Source organism: Protopterus annectens, chromosome 7.part0, assembly GCF_019279795.1.
Source record: "Protopterus annectens isolate FY-2018-M chromosome 7.part0, PAN1.0, whole genome shotgun sequence".
NCBI lineage: Eukaryota > Metazoa > Chordata > Ceratodontiformes > Protopteridae > Protopterus > Protopterus annectens.
In genome coordinates, this window is record NC_056739.1 from 752111220 (window position 1) to 752129641 (window position 18422).

At 40.1% G+C, this 18422-nt stretch overlaps 1 protein-coding gene across 1 annotated transcript in view; it reads right to left on the minus strand.

Annotated features, from left to right (window-relative positions):
- Positions 1-18422, minus strand: part of GUCY2D (guanylate cyclase 2D, retinal) — a 1710150-nt gene that overhangs the window by 380146 nt on the left and 1311582 nt on the right. The window contains exons 13-14 of the mRNA XM_044076324.1: positions 11212-11404; positions 8848-9022 (exon numbers count right to left, since the gene is read on the minus strand). Coding sequence (XP_043932259.1) covers positions 8848-9022; positions 11212-11404 — 368 coding nt within the window. The remainder of the gene's footprint in view (positions 1-8847; positions 9023-11211; positions 11405-18422) is intronic.

Sequence of the window (18422 nt, forward strand, 5' to 3'; positions counted from 1 at the left end):
TTATAGAATATAATGTACCCCACACATACAGTCATTTTTTCCCTTATATTCTGTTCTAGCCAGACTTAAAGCATATAATGAACCCTTCAGCATATATCTGGTCAGGTACACTAAAAACTCTAAAAAAAACACAGATGTTTGTAACAAAAGTGGTTGCCACTCTCAAAAGCCTTAGCTACCAAGAGAGACTGGAATCTTTGTAGATAATGCCACAGACTCCTGAGTGGAGATCCTTACTTAGATTACTGTGTCCCAGTGGGATCCAGTTCTTCTTCTTGACCTTTTCTTCAACAAATCTAAATGTGAAGTCAATCCCTGAAGCAGAGATCTCAGTCTTCATCAAGTAATAAATACAACTAGATGGAGATGTAGGTTTAATACCCACTGCCTCCCTTTGATCTGGAAAATACTCCCCTTGCATGTTAAGTAGTGTGATTCCTTGTTATTCTTCAGATGGGACTTAGACAGCTAGATGGGCGCTCTTAAATTTGCCCCTGGACTTGCAAATGATAACATCCTTGCAAATAGTAGTGAAAGACTGAGGATGGGTATTGGCAAGGTTGGCAAGGCAAGTTTGACCATTGGACATGCAAGGGGACACTGTTCCAGAACAGGAGGAGGTGCATGACCAATGGTCAAACTTACTTTGTCTACCCTATGATCCTAAAAAAATGTAAAAAAACATTGCACATCTTAAAACTACTTTTTTACATACGAAGCCCCCCATGTGCACTTGCCACTTGGAGGAACCTTACTCCCATCCCTCTTAAATAGTCTAACTCTAAAAATGCAACAAGTCAGGGAAAGAGAAAATTTCTCTTTAAAGATCATATAGGTGACAGTAATCCCAAAAATAGCAATGCTTGGAATACTACACCTATTGAATCAATAGTGAGCAAAAACAACTTTGAGGAAACACACCTCAAGGAAATCTAATACAGGTAGTGATGGCCCACCACTTGACTAGTAATCAAGAAGCCTCAATCCTCACCACTGGCAACAGTGGAGGACATTCAGTGAAAGGATGACAAGTGCACACACAGTATTTCCAGATGCAGCTCTCTGCATCAAGTGCAGCTTCCCTTAAAAGCACACAGAGAGCGGTAGAAGGCATTTGTAAGTGATTCAGCGGCTTGAGTACTGTTTTCTGCCGGCTCGGGGCCTTAAAGGAGACCACACTAGTCTTTAGAAGTGTGAAGTCGGCTTTGAGAAGTTCTTTACTGTGGTCTTTTTATTTCAGGTGGGGTGGGATGAGGACCTCCAGCGAGATTAGTTTGTGATCTGATCTCACCAGTGAGGGGTATACTTCGGTGTTGAACATTGTGCTCCCATGTTCGTGATGATGAGATCAAGTATGTTTTCTCCTCTTGTGGGGATGGTGACTAGTTGTTCCATGGCATTTGAGTTTATGAATTCCAGGAACTTTTGGGCTAGGGTGTTTGGGCTTGAGTAGTGTTCCCAGTCTATATTAGGGTAATTGAAGTCACCTAGTATGATGGTGTTTGGTGATACATTTATCCCCTCTAGTGTTTTCAGGAAGGCCATGTGAGGTTCCTGAGTTTGTGAGGGTGGCCTGTAACATGCTACAATTTGTAGAGCAGTCTTGCCTATGGTTAATTGCACCTGGATGGTCTCCGATGCATCGTGCGTTGCCACCAGTCTTGAGGTGTGGGTGTCTTTGATGAATATGGTTACCCCCCCTCCTTTCTTGGTATTGTCCGGATTTTGGGTGCGGAACGCATGATAAGAGGTAAAACCTGATAGTGCTGGGGTGCTCTCAGGAGCCTTGAACCAGGTTTCTGTCACTGCACAGACATCGATGTTCTCCATACTGAGAAGGGCCTCGAGTGCGTGCATTTTGAGATTTAGACTTCTGGCATTGAGCAGCATTACCCTTAGTTTTTTTCCTTTTTGTGTTCTAGGGTGGTAGGTTTAGAATTTGAGCCTTGCCTAAAAAGGCACTATGGGGTGGCAAGAGCCTTTGCCAATATCCAGAATCCCAGGGTGACAGGTGCAAGCCGTCCCTTGACAGCGTGGCTTGTCCAGCATGTCATCCCAGGCAGACAGACATTGGATCCCCTTTGAATGACACCAGAGTTTAAGCCAATTGTTAAAGCTGATCATCTTATCTCTGTATTGTGGCATCATTCTTGGTGAAGGTAGGATACTGCTCAAGGTCAGGGTCATACCTGCCTGGGCTACATAATCAGAGAGCTCCTCAATGTCTCTTTTCATGTAGTCCAAGGAGGTGCGTCTCAGGTCGCTTACACCAGCGTGGACAATGACTGAGTCGTATTTGTACCTGCTGTTGAGAGACCTGAGTGCTTGCGTTATGTGGCGGATTCTAGCGCCCGACAGGCAGCTTACTGTGACCTTCTCCTTACTCAGTCTGGTGAGCGGGACGCCAGTGTGTCTGACTATGGAGTCACCAATGACTAGTGTGTCTGGCATTGTGTTTGGCCTTAAGGGCTGTGACTGTTTGACACTCTGACTGTGAGGTCTATGTGTTGCAGGTGTTGTGTTCTGAGGTGGTGGTTGTTTGGGTGTCTGCTTTGGTGGCCTCTGCTGTTTTGGTAGATTTTTGATCAGAGCCCGAGTATGTCTTTGTGTGTTTATGTGTATGATTTGAGGTTGTGATGGTACTATGTGAGACTGGGTCTATAGTGTGTGTGGTAACCTTCTCCTCCTGACTGGTCTTGCCAGTCCTATGTTGAGAGAGCTCAGCCTCCAGTTTGGCCGTATAGTTGCATCTCTCGCATGTATTTGTGTTTTGTGGGAGGAGGAGAGGGTTGTTCAGTGTACATGAGGCAATTGTAACATTGCCTCAATATTCCAGGTTCACCAGCTGAGCAGGAGAGGACACTAGCAACTGATCCTCGACATGCTAGAAGGACTAGACAAAAAACTTTAAAAGAGATTCCGGGGACGTGGGTGACCGAGAAATGGGGTTTGCCTTTTGGGGTGCTATCTATAAGAGTGCCGTATCAAGGTAATAAGTACTGTAGGAGCAAGTGCTAGGTTTAACAGATAGAGAAAAGTCTACTTGAAGTCAAGTAGAGATGATCTTTTTAGGTATTAGAGAAAGTGCTAGTAACAGGGATGCTTAAAGGTAAGATTGAAAAGAATGCACTCTGCAGTGTGCACTAGAGAAGTTAGATATGAAAGTAGGTAACTTGAGTTTTACCTGTTTAAAAAGTTAAGGTTTAGTGGAGAGTTACTATTTTTAAAACAGTAAGATGGACTGAAAGGGGTGGTTACTTTTGTATTTTGGTGCTATGAAATACTGTAGGATGGCCAATAAATTTAAATAATTGAAGGGTTGGGATTTCAAAAGTGATGGTTTTGTGATTACTCACATAAGCCAGTGAAAGTAGAGAGAAATGAGATATATGGTCAGATTAACATAAGAGGCGGGCAACTAGAAAGACAGTGGTATTTAACAAGACAACTTAAATGGGTGGGAGGGAGGGAGGGAAAAATTCTGCCTGACTCAGAACAGAGAGAGCTGTGGTCTCTTTTGAAGTTTTAATATGCTGTTAGAACAGAATGCAAGCAAAACACAAGATAAAGAAAACAAACTACAGTATTCAAAATATAGAAAGGCAATACAGAAATACAAAAAATAACAGCAAACTAACCTTTCCTTCACAGCAAAGTGTAGCAGAGTCTGGATGAGCCTTTCTGGTAAAGTTGATGGCCTTAAACATAAATGCCTACATGGTAAGCTGGATAGCCTAATGGCTTAAGGATAGAATTCATATCATCCAAGTGGGTGACACTTACTCAAGTCGAAAAAATAATTAGCAGTATCTTCCAGGGATAAATACCTGGGCTCCCTCCTGTTTGACATGTATTTTTTAGATGTCCAACTAGTAACAGTGAGCTCTGGTTAACAAAATTTGCTAACGACGGCAAGCTAGGGTGTCATTGTCAAATCTCCTTTGGAGAGAGAGAGAGCCACAAAACTTTGGGCTAGGCTTATAAATGCATTAGGGCAGATAGCCTAGTATAAACCTATGAACCTATGATACATATACCCTCCAAAAAGAAAAAGGTAAAAATCAATTCTTGGTGTTTAGGAAAAAAGCGCAAACTAAATTGCAAGAAATGTCACATCACCCATTTCAGGAAGCAGAAGTACTCTGCTTCCTACTCAACTGAAAACATCTGATTACCATATGAATCTGTGATCAGAGATCTAAACACTTGAGCTGGCAACTCTCGGTCATTTGATTATCACAGATATAGGTTCATAGGTTGGTACTGGGCTATCTGCCCAAAGGCATATATTAGCCCAGACACATTGTGTGGTATTGACTGCCCCTTTAGTAGTTCCCTAGACCCTTGAACTAGCAGCTAGTACCCTTGGCCCCTATCTAGTAGTGCTGTTGGTGTGATCCCCAGTGTGAACTTTCTGTTACCCATCCACTCATCAAGGTTCCTCTTGAAGAGTGATAGTGAGGGGCTCTGTCTTATGTAGATCGGGACCCTGTTCCATAGTAAGGGAAGTCTCTGCGAAGGGAATCTATCCCTCCAGCATGTTCTATTCATTGTTGTGTTGAGGTTTATATCCCTAGAACGTGTAGCTCGAGTAGATTTGGTTTTGCTAAGATGGAGCATGTTCAACAATTCTGGGTTGGACATGGCTCCATACGTTAGACAGAGATCGCCTCTGAGAAAGCGGTATGCAACAGAGAACAGTCTTAGCTTTTTCAATCGTGCTGCATAGGGCAACTGTTTGAGGCCAGTAACCCTCTTGGTTAGGTACCACTGTGGTCTCTCCAGCTGCTGGAGATGTCTAGCCAGGTACATTCCAATTGGTGCATTGTACTCAATATGAGGGAAGAGTAGAGGGGCACCATTACATCCTTAGATCTTGATGCGAACCCTTTCGTGATCAGATGGGTCACATAGCAGGATTTTCTAACCACTTTGGTAACATGGTTATCAAAGGAAAGCTGACTATCTACTTAAGTCCCTAGATCCCTTATTTCTTCTTCAGATTTCAGGGGATTACCTCCTATGTTGTAGTTTGCGGGTACTCTGTTTTTTCCAAAGGGAATTACTATGCATTTTTTTGCATTTAGCTTGAGACCATGGCTTTGACACCATGCATCAGTCTCATTTAGGCCCTTCTGGAGGATCTCCATGTCAGCCAGAGACTCTATTATAGCACCCAGTTTGCAGTCGTCCGCAAACTTAGTCAGCCACAGCCCTTCCGTGTTTGCCTGTACTTCTGAGAAGTATATGCCAAACAGGAGGGGCCCCAGGACAGAGCCCTGAGGCACACCACTCATTACTGGTCTGGATTTGGACATAGATCCCGCTACTCTTACTTTATGGGATCTGTCTGAGAGCCAGTTTGTGATCCATCTTGTGACGTAAGGGTTTATGCCCAGGCTGGTGAGCTTATCAATAATACCTGAATGGGAAATGGTGTCAAATGCTTTAGCAAGGTCAAGGTAAGCTGTGTGTACCTCCTTTCCCTTATCTATAGCCTGAGTAACTGTCTCAAAGAAATCCACCAGGTTCAGGAGGCATGATCTGCCCTTGACGAAGCTGAACTGTGTGGGGTCCAGCGACTGGAGGTTCCCAATCTCTCCATTTATGAGTTCCATAATGATTCGCTCCATAGCCTTACAGATCAGACTGGTCAGGCTTATTGGTCGGATGTTCCCAGGGTCAGTTGTGGCCCCACCCTTGTGTAGTGGGACCACCGTTGCTGTGTGCCATTCTATGGGCACATATCCTGTGGAGAGGCTGAGACTGAACAGGGTAATAAGATGCAGGGTTAATTCCTTTTGGAGATCGCATATGACACAGCCTGGGACACCATCTGGTCCCATGGAGGCAGTGTTTTTAGCTTTAGATAGAGCCTTGTTAACCAAGGTATCAGTAATAATTGGACTTACACAATCCCCTGGAATGGTAATAGGCCCTGTAGGTGGTGGGGGGGGGGGGGGAATTTGCACTGAACCTGTCAGCCAAGATGTTGGCAATGTCAGAAGGGTCAGTGTATTTTGTTCCATTTTGTACTAGCTGAGAACAGACCTGAGTGTTGCCATTTAGGTTTTTGAAGTAGCCATTGAAGGCCTTATGGTTATCCTTGGCATCTTTGGCAACTTTCTTTTCAAAATTAGCTTTAGTTGACTTGATGAGGGCCCTCAATTTCTTACTAGTGCTGATCAGGGATGATTTTTCTACTTGAGATTTGGCCTTTTTTTGTATAAATTTCCTCCTTTTATTGTAAAGTTTGCTTATGGCCGGGGTCCACCAGACTGGTTTCTTCTTGTTTGAGGAAGGAGTCTTGGTTTTATTTGGGATAGCAGAGTCCATGCAATCCTTAAGATGCATATACAGTGCCTTGGTGTAGGATTCTTCAGATGGGACTTAGACAGCTAGATGGGCGCTCTTAAATTTGCCCCTGGACTTGCAAATGATAACATCCTTGCAAATAGTAGTGAAAGACTGAGGATGGGTATTGGCAAGGTTGGCAAGGCAAGTTTGACCATTGGACATGCAAGGGGACACTGTTCCAGAACAGGAGGAGGTGCATGACCAATGGTCAAACTTACTTTGTCTACCCTATGATCCTAAAAAAATGTAAAAAAAAATTGCACATCTTAAAACTACTTTTTTACATATGAAGCCCCCCATGTGCACTTGCCACTTGGAGGAACCTTACTCCCATCCCTCTTAAATAGTCTAACTCTAAAAATGCAACAAGTCAAGGAAAGAGAAAACTTCTCTTTAAAGATCATATAGGTGACAGTAATCCCAAAAATAGCAATGCTTGGAATACTACACCTATTGAATCAATAGTGAGCAAAAACAACTTTGAGGAAACACACCTCAAGGAAATCTAATACAGGTAGTGATGGCCCACCACTTGACTAGTAATCAAGAAGCCTCAATCCTCACCACTGGCAACAGTGGAGGACATTCAGTGAAAGGATGACAAGTGCACACACAGTATTTCCAGATGCAGCTCTCTGCATCAAGTGCAGCTTCCCTTAAAAGCACACAGAGACCTCAGTCAGTCTAGGGCTGGGTTCTCATTCTTTCTTCAGATTCCAATAAGACTCCCCACTGGCACAGCTATAGAGTTGAGATGTCAGCTGCGTGACCAAGCCAAGACCTCCAGCACCCTCTCTGTCCAACCAGTGCTTTATGTCCTTGCCCAAGTAGCTGTCAGACACACTCTTTGAGGTTTGATTTACACACACACACACACACACACACACACACACACACACACACACACACACACACACCTGCGAAAGGCTGGAACAGGTTTACTAGGTATACCCCCTTCTGCCCAGACTATAAGGTAGTTTTCACTGCCACCAGTCACTCCTGCCAACTAATATATTGAGTGATATTAATATTAATACAAACGGTAGTTTGACCAAGAGCAAGGCTATTAGGAGTGGCCCACACAGTGTCACCAAATAAATATGCAAGTACTCTCAAAACTTAAATATCTCTACACAAATCAGCCACAATGAAAGATTTAAATGTTTTTAATAATAAATAATAAAATAATAAGACAATACTAAATATATATTCATAGTGACATCAGAGTTCAAAATCACAGGAAATATTTAAAACAATATTGCAGAACAGGCACAGACAAATAAAGAAAAATATCTAAACTAAGCTTCACTATATTCCTGACTGAATCTAAGAGAATTATACCATTCCATAGAAACTTACTATTAGAGCAAGGCAGATGTTGTGGTGAATGGTTCTTGTCAGGTCCAAGACATAATGCTCTGTCTCACTCAGACACTTCTCAAAATAATAGCTAAAATATTACTGCTGGGATAGCTTGCAAAATTACATAATTTCTAGTCATCTAACCTCTAGTTCCCAGGCCAAAACCCCCATTGCTAGAAGCTGCCAGGGTTTAGTATCTACCTGTAAAAATATACAGACAAAGGTTTTTGCTCAGCTCTCTGGCAGATGCTAGAAGCCATAAAACAATTGCATTCTTTCATGCTTCAAAAGTAGCAATTAGTTCACCCCAATGACAATACAGAAAGCTTCCTAGTACAGACATGGTGTTGCTAGCTGCATTGAAGACTTGAGAGATAGCCTCTTTATTGTGTAGCCTATAAAGTAATTTAATTTCAGAAAGTTTTCTAAAGTTTTCTGGGCAGAGTTTAACTCTCCAATTTCCCCTGTTAAAATACATTTATACAGTTACAAAAGTGCATGTTCATTTCTGTTTTCTTCCAGTAGGGTACACTGTGGATACATTTTAAACACATCACTTTACAAATACCTTTGCAACACAAACATCTATACAAAGTATTTTGATATACACATGACATACAGTTCTAATACATTTGTAACACAAACATCTTATATAAATTAGTTTGATATTCACAAATGACATATAATTATTTACAAAATTCCAGCTAGCTGTGCTGGCAGTATCTCCTTTCATCACACAGGAAAACAAATAAAGTGTGTTTGGGCAACTAAGGGGAGCCTAGAGAACTAGATCAAGGAGTCTTCCATTCCTGATTCTTTTTGATACTTCTGTTCTAACCATTTGAGGCTGAATATCCAAAGCTGCCTCTGTATACTTTAGATGTGGGAATGTTCCAATCTGCTTTAAGCATACTGAAGCTTCATACAGAAACACTTTTTTTTTTCTTTCCTATGCACCCTTCAGTCCTATTATTAACAAATTCATGCGTAAGTGATTTCATTTATAAAATAAACCTGAAAACTGACAGTCCTTTAGTCACTTCATGGTGATGTGATTTTTAACATTTGCAAACAAAGCAATAATAAACTAATCTACATGACACACCTGTTTGAGGTCTTCCAGCTTACCTGAATGCAGTCCTATCCGTATTTTGACAGCAACCTCTGACATGTGTCTCATTTTAAAGGAGCCCACAGAGCTGAGGATATCTAGTGACATGTTGGCAATTTCTGCAGCATGGCGGTTTCCATTGTGTTTTGGGAGGCCTGAGGCCACCATATATGCATCTCCAATAGTTTCTACCTAATGAAGAAAAATAGATTGTGTACAGACAATGATGATTAATAACTGGTTATAAATTTCTTTTCTTATTTACATTATCAACAATAAGAAAATGAGAACTGTTTAAATAAAAGCAAAACACATTGTAAAACATGAACAATAAATTGTGTGTGTGTGTGTGTGTGTGTGTGTGTGTGTGTGTGTGTGTGTGTGTGTGTGTGTGTGTGTGTGCGCGCGCGCATATGCACATGTGCTTACAAAAGCATAACACATTAAGTGAAACATGAACAATAAACAGTGTGTGCATGCAAAGTGTGTGTAGTGGTATATAATATGGCACGTGTTTGTGTGTGAATTCATATGTACATGTGCACATTGAAGTACATGAGAAGGGGCTAATGGATTATCACAGGGGTTAATCCCAGAACCATAGCTAACTCATCTGGATTCCTGTGCAGATCCCAGAACTTGTACCCTCCCCAACTCAAAGCTGAGGAGCCCCCAAAAAAAACTCTTATCAAAGCTGAACAAGAAAAAAGCTCTTCTTCTCTCCTGCAGTAAACTGTTTGTTAAAAAATGTAACCCACAGACACACCCTACAGTAAGTGCTTCAGCATTTCCATTAAGCCATAAATGCAGTATATGCTGATACTGCACTCCTGCACCATCAGCAGCTGCCAGTCACATCCCCTGACAGACTGCACCAAGACATCCCCACTTTAGTTACAGCCTTGGTCAGTCATGGATCTAGCATTACTCTGTATTTGTCTCAGACACATCTGAAGGAACAGATAACAGCATCAGCCTCTTCCAGTGACACAAACTGAAAGACAACAAAAGAGGACAAGGAATACTGAAAGGAAGGTTTGGGCAAGCTTATCAGTCTGCAAGAAAGGTGGCAGCTGAGGTTTAATGCAGAGAAAGGCTAAGTACCTGGACCAAAACAAGCCTGATGTGAAGCATCACCTAGAGGGTGTAGAATTAATGGCTAGTGGGAGTGTTGGCAAAAAGGAAGCCTGGACTATCAGTAGCAGTAGCAACAGAAAATAGACACAAGGCTGTATCCTTAGAGGCATGGGATAATGTTTCTCCATTAATGGACTCTGACCAGACCACACCCTGATGTACCAGATGCCATACAGAGACAGGGGCTTTGGGGAAGGTCACCAGAATGTATGTAAGACTGAAAGAAAAGGATGTGATCAGAGGCTTGAGGTGCTAGGACTCTTCTCAATTAGAACTAGAAGAGGCAGAGTGGAAACAATATTAGAGCATTATGTTATATCTGGTACATATGAAGCTTATCATCCTGAGCATGAAAGCTGCAGGTTGCAGGAAGCAAGTGATCACAGGATCTGGGAAAGTTTTTCCTCAAAGACAAGACCAGGACTCATAGAATGAATTGATATTCAAAATGGAGTAGGCCATAGGCAAGGTAGAGAAAATGGAAGGGGGGACACAGAAATAGAGAGGTAATAGTGGAAACTCACAAAAAGAGTAGACTAGACATGCTAATTATATCCTCCTGCTGTTGGACAAATATAACTTGTATGTGTGTGTATAAATAACCAGGTTTATATACACTTAGATATTTATACACCCATACAGATGTGTATAAGCATGTGCTTATATACACATTTGTGTGACTTTATAGATTTGTGAATGGTTGACTTCTACATTTGCATATATGTGTTAGGCACATATGCATATATGCATATGCCTTTGCAGTACTGTGTGCTGTACACACACACACACACACACACACACACACACACACACACACACACACACACGACACGTGTACCACTGTGAGTATATATGGAGCAGTACTGTGTGCATGCACATGTATGTATGTTTATATGTTTATGCATGCATGAATCTATAAAGTGATATTTTGTGTATTATGTATTTATTATATTATATAATTACTACATTATTACTATTGTGTATGTGCATGTACATGTGTAAGGGTTCATGTGCATATATGCGCATGCAGATGTGTTTGTGTGCGTAATTGTACATGTGTATGCATATATGGAAGTATTTTTTTTTGTATTGTATATTTATTATATAATTGCTGTTATGTATGCTTGTCCTTGTGCATGCATGTCCATGTGCTTATGTGCTACTAAAGGTATGTTTGTATGCAATACTGTATATGTATATGTGTACAAGCTCATATTGCTATCTTGCTCTGTACAAGTGATTACCTTATATACATCATGAGAACCAATTATGGCATCAAACAAAGTGTAGAGGTCATTCAGTAGGTCGACTACTTCAATTGGCTCACTCATTGCCGAGATGGTAGTGAATCCAACAATATCGCTAAAGTACAGAGTCACCTGATCAAAATACTCTGGCTCCACTGGTGCTCCTGTCTTCAGCGCCTCAGCAACTGAACTGGTATGGTAGCAGCAGCATGCAACAAAAAGAAAAATCAGAAAACTAAAGTCTGACAGCCTGATAGTATTATCATCCAAGAATGCATTATACGTTTGCAGATTAACTTGTTCAGCATGGAGGGGAATACATGTTTTGTAACCTTCAAGCACACAGAAATGACAGTCATAAACAGGGCCAATATCACTGAGGAGGAGACCCCAGAAACAGAGATGCACATACTAAGCTAGGCTTCTCTTTAGGTATGATTGTGTAAACATACAATGCTGCTGACAGAAAGATTAGATGAAGTGTGCCACAACCATTTAACCACAGAGTTAGCTGTCAAGCAGCTTCACTTGCTGGGAAAATAAAACACGTATTTCAAACTCAGGCCTGAAATCATATAACCCAAAGTCATAGCCGCATGCCTCCATGCTTGTACTGAGAAGGAAAATACTTTCTGATATTAACTTTTCACTGGAGTTAACATTATTCGAGTACACAACAAAATATAATGAAAGATGAAATAGTGGCACAGAATATTAACATATTTATTTCTCCTTGTTTACTGAGAAATTCCAAATAGTGTTTCTCCCATTTTAAGCAAAGGCCCAGGGAGATGAGAACAAATACATTACATAACAGAAAACACATAACATAATATAGACAATACAGTGAGTTACATTGCATAGAATAATGCAGAGTACCTTTCCATACACATTTGAATTATTAAAACATGAGGTAGCTGATTACAAAGAGATTTGACATTTAATAGTGGCTAACTTATCTAGTGAGATTTTTAGTTAGAATATGTAGAGATGACTAACACAGGAAATGAAAGGATTATACTGGAGGAGGAGGATACTAAATATGTAGACGATGGCATAGATAGAAGTTAAAAGCATACATGAAAGAAAGAGATGTATCAGTAGTTACTTGGAAGAAAAATTCATATAGGGAAGAAGTAGATTGTAGGCTAGAATAGAAAGGATATAAAAGCATGACAGAAAGTAGTGGAGAGCCATTTTGCATGTTAGTATAATATAATTGTAGTAGTGTAAGACAAAGAAATTGTGTGCTAAGTTAGATTAAAGAGAGTTAATAGAGTGTAATTAGAAGAAGTAGTGTGGCTGAGTTCTGGGCGGCCATGGTGGTGCAGCGGTTAGCGTTGCTGCCTCATAGCAAGAGGTTTTCCGGTTCAATCCTCAGCTGGGGTGCCTTCTATATGGAGTCTGCATGTCCTCCCTGTGGTTGTGTGGGTTTCCTCTGGGTCCTCTGGTTTCCTCACACATCCCTTGATTGGTTTGAGCACTCTAAATTGGCCCTAGGTGTGCATGAGTGCATGCGTGTGTGTGCCTTCTTTGGAAGGTTGGGTGCTGGGCTGGCAACTCAATACCACAAAACTTCACTGCCAATCATGAGCGGACATGTGATCTGCTGTGGTGACCCCTAACTGGGAAAAGCCGAAAGAAGAATAAGAAGTGTGGCTGAGTTCTGGGGGTTCAGCCTGGAGTTATGCAGAGTTTATATAATGTAATTAGGAGGAAAAGTGTGGCTGAACTCTGGAGAGTTCTATCTGGAGTAGTGCAGAGTTATCTGAGTGTAATTAGAAGGAGGAGTGTGGCTGAGTTCTGGGGGTTCAGCCTGGAGTAGTGCAGTGCTGATAGAGTGTAATTAGAAGGGGGGAGTGTTGGCTGAGTTCTGGGGGTTCCGCCTGGAGCAGTGCATACTTAGTGTAATTAGAAGGAGGAGTGTGGCTGAGTTCTGGGGGTTCAGCTTGTAGCAGTGCAGAGTTAACAGAGTGCAATTATAAAGGGGAGTGTGGCTGAGTTCTGGGGGTTCAGCCTGGAGTAGTGCAGAGTTAAAAGAGTGCAGTTTGAAGCTGGAGTGTGACTGAGTTCTGAGGGTTCAGTCTGGAGTAGTGAAGCGTTAACAGAGTGTAATTATAAGGGGGAGTGTCGCTGAGTTCTGGGGGTTCAGCCTAGAGTAGTGCAGAGTTAATAGAGTTTAATTAGAAGGGGGAATGTGGCTGAATTAGAAGGGGGAATGTGGCTGAGTTCTGAAGATTCAGCCTGGAGTAGTGCAGAGTTAATAGAGTTGTAGCACCAAAATGGACTAAAAGATGGCAGTAAATATAACAAAGGCACACAATCCAGTAAAAAGACCAGTAAACATTTATTTCGTGAGCGCTTTTACAGTTCTTAAAAACACTGTTTCATCAGACCTGGGACAGCATAGTGGTGCAGCAGTAGCATTGCTACCTCACAGCAAGAGGTTCTCTGGTTCAATTCTTGGCTGGGGTGCCTTCTGTGCAGAGTCTGCATGTCCTCCATGCAGTTGTGTAGGTTTCCTCCAGGTGCTCCGGTTTCCTCCCACATTATAAAGACATGCATCTGGAGCGTTTCTCCCTAGGCCTCTGCTGAAAATTGGTTTTGTTCCAAGTCAGGCTTTCCTGGTTAACAAATGTTAAATAAAATAAATAGTATTAGTTTACTGGCAGTTTTCTGGGGAGTCGATTAGATTATGGTCAATTTTCTTTGAGAGAATTAGTTTATGGGCAGTTTTCTGGGGAGTGGATTAGTTTATGGGCACTTTTCTTGGAGTGTATTAGTTTATGAGCAGTTTTCTGGGGAGTGGATTAGTTTATGTGAGGAGTGTATTAATTTATGGGCATTTTTCTGGGAAGTGTATTAGTTTATGGGCAGTTTTTCTGGGAAGTGTATTAGTTTCTTAACAGTCTTCTGTGGAGTGCATTAGTTTATGAACAGTTTCCTGGAAGTGCATTAGTTTACAGGCATTTTTCCATAGAGTGTATTAATTTATGTGCAGCTTTCTGGGGATTGTATTAATTCACAGGCATTTTTTTTCTCCATGGATTGTTTTAGTTTATGGGCTGTGGTAAGGTGAGAATAGGAGAGGTAGTTAGCAAGTTCTAGCCAGTTAAGGCTTTTTAGAGATGTGCAGTGGGGGGTTCTCTGGGGGTTATTTATTTGCAATTTTCACAATTATGTTATAGGCCATCTTTATTTTCTTTCTGATAGCGTGTTATAGTTTGTAAAAATGGGAGAGGCATAAAACAGGGAGTGGAGTCAGTAGGTTTGTGTTATGGTTTTTCTGGAGTGATCAGTAATGAAAATTTTAGCTCTGTAGAGGGATACTAGTTTCCAGTTTGTCTTTTTGATGGCCAGTATTAAGAGTTGGTCATACTTGAGACTATCATCAAGTAATATTCCAATGGATTTGACTTGTTTTACACATTCTGTTTTATGGAAAGATTATTTTTGATTGACGTAGTTTTTAGGGATGAAAAGTATTAGTGTTTTTCTAACACTTAGGAGCATGTTTGAGCTATCTAGCCAGGATTCAGTGGCTAGAAGGGCCTGTTGGGTGTTGTCCTGTAGGAAGGTTAGTGTTTGGGCTGATCAGATGAGTGTGGTATCATCTGCGTATTATACCACGGTAGCTTGTTAGTGTAGGTTATTGATAAAAACATTGAAGAGTAATGGGCCTAGAACTGATCCCTGAGGGACACAAACTATAACTTGGAGGAAATCATAGTAGTCCTGATGCCATTTCATGGCTTATTTCCTACTTAAATTTACCAGAAACAGACTAGAATAATATTGATTCAAAATTAGTAAGGAAATTATTCGCAACATATATTCAGGAACAACAATTGCTTCAGAGTGTGAAAAACCTACCAGGTGACAGAAAATACTAGATATTGTTTGTGTTCCTAAAGAAATTACTGATACTTCAAGTCAGGTTTTACCACCATTGATGTGTAGTGATCATGGGGTTATAAAGGTTAATTTGTTGCTAGGTAATTCTGCCAAACTGAAATCTAAGCCAATACACAGAAGGTTAATTACAGATTATATGGAAGCAAACAGCCACTATGTAAAAATAACTGGAGTGAAATGTTCAGAGGAAAAACTGCAGATCTAATGTGGTAAGTTTTGAAAGAGAAATTGTTTGAGTGCAAAATATCAAAAAAATGTTTAACATCAGGATCTAAACATACAACATCAGGGGATATATTTCCATTAGAACAAGATATATGATTAAGGTGAGAAAAAAAATATAAGAAATGGAAGAGAGATCGAACTACAACTTTAAAAACTGAAATAAACAAGCTGGACAAACAGATTAAGCATAGTGTGAGACAAGATCAAGAAATATTTGAAGAAAATGTATATAAATATATTGAGCACAATAGGAAACCTTTTTATAGATACATAAAATGTGGAAGGAGTAAAGACACAAATTGATAAACTGTGTGCAGATTCTAAAATGTATTCTCATACACAACAGATTATAGATATACTTACAAAATCCTTATGCAAAACAGTTTGGCTCCACAAAAGGGGTGATACGTTGTCCTAGTGACACCCAGGTGACCCCAGACACTGGAATCAAATTAGATTTTATTGAAAAAGAACTGCACAAACTGGATCCAAACAAAGCACAAGGAGGAGACAGCAACAATGACCTGATAACACTTCAGCAAGAACTTACGATACCATTATATTTATTATTCACTAGGTCATATAAATATGGGGAGATTCCTCAAGATTGGAGACATGCGCTTATTAAAACCTGTCTTTAAGGGAAAGGAGAGTAGGACAAACCCAGAGTCATACAGACCCTGAAGTCTACTTTCATGTTGTGAAAAAATAATGGAGAAAGTAATATTGGATAAGTTATTGTCAGAACTGGATAGGTTGGGACTTGAAAACATATATCAGCATGCATATGTTAAAAATAGATCTATTACAGCCTGTAACATGAGGTTCTACAATGATGAAATGACAGCTATGAATGAAAAATTGTGCTTTGATGTAATTTATATAGATTTAACTTCAGCATTTGGCAAGGTCATACACAAAACACTGATCAATAAATGAGTATAACTAGGTGTTATTGTACTCTTATTAAGATGGATAGCTGCATGGCTTTCAAATAGGACATGGCAAGTATCATACAACAGCCGGGCAGGTGAAATCCTTGGTTACAGTCAGGGGGTCCCACAGGGCTCTGTCCAAGGCCCTTACTTGTTTAGGTTGTATCTTTCAGACCTTACGCTTTCATCTGAAGTGTTCTACAGTCCATATGCAGACGATTTGAAATTGGGTAAATTGATTACATGTGTTACAGAAAAGGCATGTCTGCAAAATAACTTGACTAAATTGACCAGTTGGGCACAGGAGAATAATATGCTGATAGATATATCAAAAACTAAGCATATGAGATTTGGGTGACATAAATTGAAAGGTGAATATTTAATACAGCACACAGTGATTGAAACTGTAGACTCATTTAAGGACCTGGGTATGTGGCTAGATTCAGGTATGAGTTTTTCTAATCATATCAACCAATTGGTTAATAATAGTTATAAAACTATAGGTTGTATAAAAAATGTATAAAGTGTAGGAAATCAAAAAGGATGAAGCTTTTGTTTGTTAGTTACATTAGACCCAAACCTGAGTATAGAATAACAATATGGGAACCATATAATAAAACAAGCATGAGTAAACTGGAAAGAGTACAGCAGAAATATACCAAGAGCATCCATGGATGTGAAAATTTAAGTTATTAAGAAAGACTAAAATATCTGAACTTGTACAGTGTCTCTTACAGATATCTAAGTGGAAAACGTATTGAGGTACATAGGGCATTTAGAGACAACTTCCTCTGGGAATGTTTGAGGTTAGCAAAAAGTACTGGAGAATCATCAAATAACCTATGAAGAAGGTTTCTGACATTTGACTGTATCACACATTCATGGATAAAAGAGTGCTTAAAAATGTATAAGGTACATCCTACACTGATTGATTACATTACAGTAACCATGAAACAGTGGCAGATCACTTTGCAATTAAGCCATGATAAAGGACAAATTATTATCCCAGGGATAAAAATTCAAAGGAGGATATTCCAGGGTAACTCCCTGTCACCATTGCTATTTTGCCTTGCTCTTAATCCATTAAGCTGTTTACTTAACAGCTTAGATCATGGCTATAATTTGGCATCTAGAAAACAACAAAGTCTAATGACTTCTCATCTTCTCTTTGTCGATGATTTAAAATTGTATAGCTCATCAGATGAGGAACTGAAAGCACAGCTGCAGGTTGTCAAAACTTTTTCAGATGATATTGAAATGTCGTTTGGTCTTGATGAATGTGCAAAAGCAACCTTTAAAAAAGGAAAATTGCAGCACCAGGAAAACATCCGTTTGGGACAATAATGTGATATCAAAAAACTTGAGCAAGAGGGGGTGTATAAATATTTGGGGATTGATGAATGATCAGCAATAAAACATGAACAAATGTGAATAAAGCTTAGTAAGGAATACTTTAGAAGACTTAAATTAATCCCGAAAACAGCACTGACACCTAGGAATAAGATCCAAGCTATAAATCAATTTGCTCTTCCTGTCCTAACTTATAGTTTTGGAGTGACTGGCCCCAAAAAGTGCTGGATAGATTGGATATTAAAACAAGAAGTATGTTTCATGCTCACCAAATGATGTATAAAAATCAGTGTATACCAAGATTATATATTCCCCGTTCTGAAGGAGTGATGGGCCTCCTTGAAATTGATTACATGTATAGCTCTGCAATCATGGGACTCCACACGTATCTACTGACCTCAAAAATCCAAATGTGGTGAAATTTTGAAACGTGAGGAGAATAAATCTAAGAATACATCTCTGCTTAATTTAGTAGAAGCATATCAACGTCAAGCAGGAATGGAAATCAAACCAGAAGTGGATAAAAAACAGGCAGCAACTGAATGTGCTAAAAAACAAAAGAAAGAATATATGGTAAAGGACCAGATGAGAAGGCAAGAAATGTGGAAAAAACATAAATATAGTTGCAAGTATAGAAAATTTCTGGAAGAACCTCATGTTGATCAAGAATGAATGCAGGAATGGTTAAGGAGAGGTGAATTTACATCAATAAATGAAAGGTTAATATTGGCAGCCCAAGATAGTGGGCTACGTATACGTTGGTTTACTAAGTCCATTGAACAT